The sequence below is a fragment of the Grammomys surdaster genome, unplaced genomic scaffold (assembly GCF_004785775.1).
Source record: "Grammomys surdaster isolate TR1022 unplaced genomic scaffold, NIH_TR_1.0 190, whole genome shotgun sequence".
Classification (NCBI taxonomy): domain Eukaryota; kingdom Metazoa; phylum Chordata; class Mammalia; order Rodentia; family Muridae; genus Grammomys; species Grammomys surdaster.
In genome coordinates, this window is record NW_021604635.1 from 8791326 (window position 1) to 8801710 (window position 10385).

Below are 10385 nucleotides of genomic sequence, written 5' to 3' on the forward strand. Positions count from 1 at the left end.
ACCTGCACTCTCCTTTCACTCACACATACACTCTCCATACACACCTCACATTCTCTCTTCACTCACTCTTCACATTCTCTCTTTACTCACTCTTCACACGTTCTCATGCTATCTCGCCTTTTTCTTGCCCGAGTCTTTTATTGATACTCCAAAAGCAGGTAAACAAAAGACATTGTATAATCATTGCCAAATCAAATTCAAAAGAATAACCATATCCCACAAAGAATTAAGAATTACAATTGTTTCCCAAAGTTTCAAGTTTTCCAATTCCCAAGTCTGTAGCCAAAATAATAATAATTGCAAACTTACCATTATTTAAACTTTAACTGCTGGGCGGTGGTGGCGCACACCTTTAATCCCAGCACTTTGGAGGCAGAGGCAGATGGATTTCTGAGTTCGATGGATTTCTGAGTTCGAAGCCAGCCTGGCCTACAGAGTGAGTTCCAGGACAGCCAGAACTATACAGAGAAACCCTGTCTCGAAAAAACAAAAACAAGAAAGTCAAAATAAATAAACTAACTTTAACTTTTAACTTATTATACTTCAGAGCTCAGAGCTCCGAGGTCAGCTACTTGCATTTTTCAGTAAATCTCTAATAATAAATAACATGGGCAAAGCTGCCAGGCAGTGGCCAGAAAGAATCAAATTAACCCTGAACTCCATAGTTCCATTAGCTTTCTACTTCTGAACATTGCACAACAGTGACTCTCCTAAGACTCCCAGTGTTTTGACTTAGTTTTACTAGTATAAGCTTTTGTGTATTCTATACTTCCTTATCTAGGAACCACTCTTAAATGGTATGCAAAACTTACTTCATAACTTTGATAGATTTTTCCTTTCTTGGGTTCCCAGTGTTGGCTATATCTCATTTTCTTTCTTTCTTTCTTTTTTTTTTTTTTGGTTTTTCGAGACAGGGTTTCTCTGTGTAGCCCTGGCTGTCCTGGAACTCACTCTGTAGACCAGGCTAGACTCAAACTCTTGAACTCAGAAATCCACCTGCCTCTGCCTCCCAAGTGCTGGGATTAAAGGTGTGCGCCACCACTGCCCGGCCCTTCATTTTCTAATAATTTCTTCAAACTTTATTTGCAAGTCAAGCATTAATCTGGAACTACCACTGTGTAGTTATTGCATTGTTTCCAAGATGAGAACACAGCATGCACCTTGGCCATTAGGACTGTGCTGTGCTGTGCTGTGCCTCGTGCCTCAATTTTAATTGTTTAAGAATCATTACATCAAAGAACATCTAGTTTCACAGAATTCACCAGAGCAGAAGGAGAAAGAAGAAAGAAAGTCAGATATAATAAAATAATTATGCACACCAAGGCCAACTGAAAAACAGCCACGTACAAATGAAATCTATATAGCCGTTGTCCAGGGCTAAGGCTAGGAGAAATGGGAACAACTGTTTTTTACAAAGAGCTGCCATGGGCTACTGAGATGTCTCCATCCCAGCCTACTGCAGGCAGTCTCTGTCATGGTATGCTGTCCGAAGGAGGAACCAAATTTAGAGCTTCAGGAAGAACAGGAAGTGATTTTAACTGTGGAGCCAACTTACCAGCTCCTCATATTCCTTAATAAGAAATTGTTGCTGTTACCATAAGTAGCATTGTGTTACGTGTTTCATAGTTCTGTCCATCATAGTTAAACCCAGGGGCCAGGCTATATGATGTTTACTAATGCTGATTTCCTCTTCCCAGTAAGCCTAACTTTCTCTGACATCGGGAAAGCAGTGTTCCTTCTTTCACCTCAGCAGTAGTTTTTTGTGATAAAGATTAACTGCTCGAGCCCCTAAGCTTCTCAGTGGCACCTAATGTAACGTGTAATTTGGGCCAGAGTGCTGGGCACTTTGTGGAGTATGTCTGCATGTGACCTGGCATACATACTACTGCAAGTTTTATATGCTTACTCTACACTCTGAGTCCTCGGTGCCAACCTCTTTAAAGTACAAGTATCAAAATTATGAAACTCTGAAAAATAAAAACACTGAATTATTCTTTTGTTTTGCTTTTAATATGATAATTACTTGATTTCCCTCTTTCCTCCCTCTAAATCCTCCCAAATGTCCCTCTTTGCTCTTTTCAAATTCATGGCCTCTGTTTTCATTAATTGCTGTTACATGCATATAATGTACATATACCTCTAAATACATAAATACACAGCATTCAGTCTGTATAATGCTACTTGTTTTATACATGTTTTCAAGGCTGACCGTTTGGTCCTGGATAACCCTGGGGAAGGCTGCCCCTCCCACTCTCAGCATGCTTTAGTTATCTGTAGTTCTTTGTGTGTTGTGGAAGCTTCATGGTCATTTATTCATCCTCTTTAATGTGACTGCTATTGTTGGCCTTGCACAGCTTATCAAACTCTGAGTTTTAGTCTATTTGTATTTATTAAAAAAGTTTGGAGGCTTATAAAACAAATCACTTTTTTCCTTCCCTCCCTCACAGAGTTACCCCTGGACTACAAATTTACAAGATTCTCTACCAACAGTTCAAAAACGGCTGGATACTATCCCTTGGTCCATTATAGCTTGGGTTGTCAAGACACAGACAGCAAAAGAATCTCTACTGAAAAATGAACCAACCATATGTACAGTAGACACACTGTTTGAAAAATGTTAATTTTCCACAGCAAGGCAAATGTTTTATAAGAGCAACTTTTTAATGAAAATTGACCAAATGGATACTTGTCAGTCTGTCTTTTTAAAATATAAGTAATTTTATATAAATCATTTTAATGTCTAACAGTTCTTGTTATATTAATATTTTCAGTACCCTGGACTAAAAGAGAACATGACTGATATTTTCTATACTGTCAGTTTTGAGGATTCTCCCAAAACGATAACAAACACATGCAAGTACGCATTCATACATCTCCCTGGTCCAGCAGTTTCCAAATCCTGGTCCACAGACTAATAGCAGCGCAACATAGAATTTGAAAATGCAGATCTGAATGTTTCATTCCAAACCTACTGAATCAGAAACTTTGGGAGTGGGGCCAGCAATGGCTTTTAAGCAAGCTTGCAGTAAATCTGATGCTCTATTATGATTTGAGACCTAGTAAGTCAACCCTGCGCTGAGTATTCATGCTGTTAATTGAAAGTGTAACCTGAATTGATAACACCAGAGTCTAGTGAAAACAGGTTATTGTTCCAAGCCAATAGGCTTTTTGATATTTCCTCCCCCCCAAAAAAAATACATAAAGAGAAATGATTTCTTAAGATAATATTACCTCATTCCTTAGTATTAATTTCTCACATTAGGAAGAAGTTAAATTTATACCTATTAAACTTAAGGTCCAGCTTTGTCCTTGGGAAGGGAGCTCAAAGAAGCACTCTACAGTTGTAAAGGTACACTTCAGGTCAGGATATGTTGTGTTCTGTGTGGTTTTAATTAGTTAGTATATGCATCAGATCATGTTTACACAAGATGTTTAGATTCAGTTGATATTTGTAAGTTCCTGAGTCCTCTTTTCCCTGCTAACTTTACTGTCCATAATGGACAGGATTAAAAAACATTATCATTATTTTTTCTTGGAATTTAGCATATTAACACATGCACTGAAAAACTATTTTCCTAAAATTTCCAAATATTCTGATAAATCTCAACTGTACTATGAGGATGTGTTTCTCAGGGTAATTAAAAAGGATACAGAACCTATTTCTTTATTATCAGTATCTTTGTTGTTGATCGGTAAGAATACAGATACAGAGATATATTTGATATCCAAAATGTCATTAGAGTGTTATAATGAGCACACGCAATCAAGCTTAGGGCCAAATAAAAGATGCTATCTATTGTATGCTTTAAGTAGAGATTTCACTTTGCTTTAAAATAAAGCTATTTTTCCCTATAGATGTTTCCTGTGTTATGGAATAAGAATACTTTTTCATTTATATTTGTCTATGTGCTTGCCTGTGCCTGTGCCTGCCTCTGTGTTCCTATGAGTACATGTGTGTGCCTGTGTATGAGTCTGTGTGTGTGTGTGTGTGTGTTTGTGTGTGTGTGTATTCTTTTCCTTTACCATGTATGTCCCAGTGATTAAGCTTAGGTCAGTTCACACTTGGGGCAAGTGCCTTTATTTACAGAGCCATCTTGAGATCCAAGAATGCATGTTTCAATGCTTATAAATGGTTGTTGGTATAATAATCGAGAAGCCCAAAATTTAAAAGTTAATTGTACTTCTTTTGCCCACTAAAGAGCAAGGGAAAAAGTAACTTCAAGTGAAAAGTCCTTTTTCAGTTCCCATCTAAAGACTGTGAGCCAAGATGCTGCCTCATCCAACCTCATCTCTTCCAGCTTACAGAGAGAGCTGGAGTTTAGAGTGCCCTGCCTCTTGTGTCACCTACTGGCTTGTCACTGCTGCCTCTAGTGAGTGCTTCTGTGTTAAGCTACGTTTAAATTTTATCTCATGCTTCATCAGTGTTTCTAACTAGGTAGGAAAGGTGAATATAGTGCTGGCAAGATGGCTTTGTGGATAAAAGTGCTTGCTGCACAAATCTGATGTCCTGAGGTTAACCTCTGAAACCCATGTCAGGGTAGAAAGAGCAAATTGATGCCATAGACTTCTTCTCTCACCTTTACACACAAGCTGTGGCACATTTGTATACAAATACACTCCATAAAAAAACATTAAATGGTAAAAGTTTTTAAAAATTCAGTAGCATCATAAAAATTAAAAAGATGGAGCTGGAAAGGTAGGTGGCTCATCATTTAATAGTTCTTGCTGCTCTTGCAGAAGACCTGAGCAGTTCACAATCCCTATAACTCCAGTTCCAAAGAATCTGAAGCCCTCTTCTGGCCTCCTGGTCTCCATAGTGACCAGGCATCCTTACATAAAATGAATAAGGGTTTTCTGATTAAAAAGAACACTAATGAAAAACTGTTTATTCTTTTTAGTATATCATATTTATCTATGTGTGTGCCTGCTTGTCTGTATGCACACATGTATGCAGCTGCCCATGCAAGCCAGAAGACAGGCCTCTGAAGCTGGATTATAAATGATTGTGAGCCACTAGATATGGGTACCAGGAACCAAACCAGAGTCCTCTGTGAGAGCAATGAGTGCTTCTGACTACTGAGCTCTCTCTCTCTCTCCAGCTCATGTTTTTTCCTTCATAGTTATGTGCACTAAAAAAGCATGGAACTTTCTGACACGACCACTAGTGGGGGCGGGGGAGTACTGATAACCTAAGACCTGTACCGATGTTTATCACTTAGAATACTGTTGTCAGTATTATAATACCTTGTGAGCTGTCGTTTCCAGTTATGCTAACTGTATCGCCCTTGGACTACGTCTTTTTCTTAAGGGGCTTAAAATAGCCTCTGGAAACAAACATGGTGGAATCTGTGAGTGCTACTTTATTTCCCTGCAACAGTGTGGTGCTTTGAAAAGAGTACTCAGTTGTACATACCTGTAATACTGGCACTTAGGGAGACGGAAGCAGGAGGATCCAGACTTGGAGATCAGCCTGGGCTACGCACATGGTGCCACCTTGCTTAGGAAGACAAAACAGTTAACAGGAATACCCAAAACATGACTCTGTGACTGAAATATATCTAAACACCTAAAAGATTTCACAACTTGAGTTTTGAGTAATAGTTTTCTCTTGACCCACTATTCATTAAAGGTTTAAAGGCTAAATACTTCTGCATTATCTGTATTAAGGTATGGATGCTATATTGTCTAGGAAAATGAAGAGGCAAATATTTTTAGCCAACTAAGCAAAACTTGAGCAAATGCATCAAATTTTCTGTTAAGTTAAAAATTGTCAAGTAGCTGGGTAGTCTGAGGCAGGTCTTGCTGACGTCACTACCTCAGGGCTCAGAGATGTGAGAGAAACCCCTCCTTATTTTGCCAGTGGACCATCTCCGGTGGCCTCTGCCTTTTTCCTGTCCTAGAAGTAGTCAGTGTGCACCACCATTCCCTTTATTTAGAGCTTTAATCTGTCAAAGGTATTGTCATTCTGATGAGGCAGCACCACTCACTGGCTGCAGGTCAACCTGGCTTCTGTTCTGCTTTATCTGTGAAAATTAGATGCTGATGTCACTTGCCAAACAGCTGGCTCATTCCTACAGCCTTGTCCCTGCTCATTCTCTTGCATTTCTTGTTTTTCTTCCTCCATTTTAGATCCTAATTTCTTTCCTTCCTTCTTTTGATATAGTCTTAATATAAAATGTATGCTATATATGTACATATATATTGTATATCTTGTATATAGCTCAGCTGCCTGTGTACAGCTTTATAGCCCAAGCTGGCTTCAAACTCCAGTTCCTCCTCCCTCAGGCTCTCAAGAGCTGCAGTCACAGCTACCACACCCATTTCCCCTACTTAGTCTCTGTGCAGCCTCAACACCAGTTCAGATAGTCTCTCATCTGCTGGCTAAACAGGAAAAAAAAATCATTTTGGTCTGCTTAGTTCGTGTTGTTCTGTGAAATGCTTCATCTTTGCCCGACCGTATATTAGCCCAGACAGCATAGAGCTTTTTATTCACCTTTATTTATTTTTGGTGCAGACAAGAAACATAACAATAACATATCTTTCCTTCGAGCACACAGGAGAGAAGACAAAGGACTAAGATCCTCATTTAGTTGATAGCAGTTCTAGTCCTCACACTGGTTAAGAACATAATGTCAAGTATTACTTACTACAGCGAGAAATATCAGTAAGACGAGTTACATTTGTCTTTTTGGAACCACTTTTACAAGACATAGCAACAGTTTTCAAAAAATCTTCAGACTTCAGAGATCACATTGTGCGGATTGTACTTCTAAGAATACAGCTATATATGAACAGACACTAGAACGAGTTAATCTAGTAATGGATATTCACAGGAGTCTTCATACTGCAAATGACAAATTCAAATGTTTGCACTTGTTCTCAATGATTAGTAAAAGGCAGGCTTGTAAACATCAGTCCTGCCAGTCAGCTGACAGGGAGGACTAGGGTTTGGTCAAGCACAGTGGAGTGAGGAGTGCACACCATTGATCTCCCACAGACAAGGCTCACCCAGACTTATATCTGTTTACTGGTGGAGTTGAGAATTATGACAGACTATAGGAAAATCCTCCAAGCAACCCTTTTTAAATCCCAACCCCCTTGATCACCCTCCCTCCCCCTGCACTGGAATGTGTCTCAGGGACCCCTGCCCCCAACCCTGCACCTTTCATATGTCAGTCATCACAGCAGACCTAGAAAAACTCACTCTGCAACAGGCTCTTCCCTCTGGTCCTCCTCTTAAATTCCCAGCCTCCCCTGAAGGTATTCAGACCTCCTGAGCTCTGAGATGCTTCCGACAGGGTCTTGAAATCAGAAAGAGAATGGCTGAGGGCTACAGTAACAGGGGCCATACCAGCACTGTTGCAAATTCACTGGATTTTTGTCCTGCAAATCCAGATCCCTCCACATCCCCACATCCCTGAGAAGAGGCTTGGGTGTCTCCCTCCCACAATGCACTCTACAGCCTGCTTCCTCCTTTGTTAGGATGGAAACAAGGAAGGAAATTCAAAAGCTGACAGGTAAGGGACATTATCAGGCAAACACAACAAAGATGTCCCACATTGTTGAGCTCTGGTCATTTCTACAGGCTGAGGCCTGCAAAAGAAGTGCTGTCTTTTAGGAACGTGGGACAGGTGCATTCATTCACTGACTGCTCAGGGCAGGCACAGAGGTCTGTCACTGAGACTCTTCTTTCTCTTCTCCCATATTCTCAAACTAGAGCTTAAGAGAAACACAGCATCTGGTAGAATGGAGGGAAGAGTGGAGGTGGTCTCCCTTGAAATTTTCAGACGTTGCTAAGAGAAGGGTAGAATCGTCAGGGCAACAAGAGATTTGAAGTCCACACACACCAAGGGGAGAGCAAATAAAAAAAAAGCCTGCTGTCTGTTTTGTTTTTCTGTCTCTGGGCTGTAACTGCTTCAAAGAGAAAGAAGAGGGGGAGGAAAAGAGAAGAGTCAAAGAGAGAAAGGCATAGCAAGCCCTGTGTGCCAGTCAGATTTCTGACTCCCTCAACCTAGGCAACTTTGACTTAACCAGAGTGGGTGTGAACACAGGAGGAAGAGGAGGAGTTACCTTCAAGCAAAGCTGCCTGGATTAGGAATAATGCTGGTTAGGGCTCAAAAGAACTAACTGCTGGAAGTGGGCAGGGGTGGGGGCATTTCAGCTTTGCTTGGGGCACTGCCACAAGTGATTTCAGACCATGCCCAGCAGCTAACTGAGCCACGGGAACTGGTACAGTAGGGATCCTGTATGTTGCCTAGGAACTTAGGTCCTTAGTTCCTGAGGAACTGTTGGGCCTGTGCAAAGCTCCACCAGGAGAGACCTGGTGGGCAACTGCAGAGGCTTCCATACTTACCAGCAGCTGATCACGATGCACAGCAACCAAAGGTGCAAGACCAGTGTGGTGACAGAAAACACTCCTCACCTGTTACTTCTCTCATACTTAGTAGTCACCCACCAGCCACCTGCTCGTTATATAGATAACAAGCAGGGTAAATGGCAAAGGCCCAGGAAGACAGCTAGGAGCAGTTGGCAATAGCCTGGAATGTCCTGTTGGGCTGATGGCAGGGTTGGGATACAGTTCCATCTTGCAGAGGTGAAACTCACAGTTCTTCACAGTACATAGGTATCGGGAACACAGCAGAAAGTATGAAGCCTGGCTAGTCCTTGGTAAGGATGTGTCAAGCTTTCACGTGGTAGAGAACCACTTTAAAAAACAAAAACAAAAAACCTAAAAGATCATGTCACAGACAGGAACCAAGCCATGCAAAGGAAGGCAGTACAAACTACAGCACATGAGCTTGGCATAGAAGCAGTTTGAAGGCCATGCACTTGGAACACCATTAACACTATGCAGAACATCGTGATGGCCCAGAGAAAGAAGAGTAAGGACTTGGAAGCCACGATCTTGAAACTACTGGAGACTTAGAAGAACCAAAAGACACAATCCAACAGGAAGAGAAAGCAGACAGAAGGCTGCATGCAGCTGGCCAAGCTGAGCAGGTGGTAACGACTCTTCTGCAAGCGCTTCTCACGAGAGTAGAGCTTAGCCAGACTGGAACCTGAAGGCCCTCGGACTCTCCACTGGCTGCCTTGGCGGGACTCGAACTCCTCTGCGGGGCCCATCGCCCATCAGATAGTATTGTAGGGGATTGGACCACAGCTCCCCTTTGATAATTTCGGCTATTCTGTCGAATTCTAGGAGGCTGTGGTCTGAGAACCAGTTGAAGAAACTGGGAATCGTGTTCCCCTCCCTATTCCTGTGGATGTGGGCCTGGGGTTCTTGACCTCGGTGCCAGCGGATAGGCGTAGAGAGTGACACCACGCGACCAGAGGATCTGCGCTCATATTCTTTGACCAGCCCCTCATTTCGGAAGTAGGGGTTGCTCTGGAAGATGAACTTAAATTTGCACCCTGCTCTAGGGTGCTTGAGCTCCTCCACCTCTAAATTGATCATGTACCTCATCATGTCTTCATCTTGGCCACTGATCATCGGTGACAGCTGGGGGTGGTTCCGAAAAGCGGTGACCCAGAAACCTGGGATGTTTTGGATGATGAAACTTCTGCGCTGCATGTGGAGCCTTCTCATCCGCCCAAATTTGCGTTCCAGCTGGAGGAAGGCCCTGTCAGCCTGCGCATTTACATTTGACAGCTCTTGATCGATGGCCTCCAACGAGTCCATGCAATTATTGATCTTCGGGGCTCTGGGACGAGTCTCCTCTTTCCCTCCTCCAGCTGCCCTTTTTTCCTTCTGTACTCCCTTCTTTTCTTGCATCGCCGCCCCTGCTTCTCTCTCCTTCCCCGTGGCCGCAGACATGGCGTTCTTGGTAGTCATTTCCTTGGTCTTCTTCGGCCCCGGCATCATCTGAGACCCCAGGCCCACCGCGCCACAGGCTTCCAGAGCTTTCGGCTTAGCAGGGCTGCGCGGCCCTTCAGGCTGACAGCCATTTTTACTGCTGTCGTCGGCTGCCACAGGGGCTGAGGGTGCGTCCCCGCCCTTTGATGGAGACGGAGCATCCTCCAGCCCCTCTCCCGCTGCCGCAGCACAGCCATTCTCAGCCACTCGGAGGCAGAGCTTTGGGTCGCGGGGCTCGGAATCCGGGGGCGCGCCTCCCTCCGCACCGGCCTCACCTGCAGCCTCCATCGCCAGCACCGTGTCGATTTCCTCGCGGAGCCCCTGGTCCTGCTTCAGATCCAGATCTTCAGAGGCATGGGCGGGGGTCGCGGTGTCAGCGAGAGGGAGCTCGTGGTCCCCTTCAACGCCGTTCATTTTGGCAGCTGACAGCCCTGCAGAGGAGCTTCCCTTGTCCTCTGCAGACGCAGCGCAGCACCGCAGTGAATGCTTAGCTCCACCCCCTTTCCTTCGGGTGCTACCATGGCAACCTGTG

General features: G+C 43.3%; 2 protein-coding genes across 4 annotated transcripts in view; one reads left to right on the forward strand and one right to left on the reverse strand.

The window, feature by feature from the left end:
• The window catches only part of Nt5dc1 (5'-nucleotidase domain containing 1), a 109750-nt gene extending 105896 nt beyond the window's left edge, over window positions 1-3854 (forward strand). For all 3 annotated transcript variants that reach the window (XM_028769007.1, XM_028769005.1, XM_028769006.1), the window contains one exon: window positions 2448-3854. In XM_028769007.1, coding sequence (XP_028624840.1) covers window positions 2448-2578 — 131 coding nt within the window. In that variant the 3' untranslated portion in view covers window positions 2579-3854. The remainder of the gene's footprint in view (window positions 1-2447) is intronic.
• Window positions 3855-7125: 3271 nt separating this feature from the next.
• Window positions 7126-10376, reverse strand: Tspyl4 (TSPY like 4). The gene has a single exon (XM_028769043.1). The coding sequence runs from the start codon at window positions 10265-10267 to the stop codon at window positions 9044-9046; it is 1224 nt and encodes a 407-aa protein (XP_028624876.1). The 5' UTR covers window positions 10268-10376; the 3' UTR covers window positions 7126-9043.
• Window positions 10377-10385: the final 9 nt, after the last annotated feature.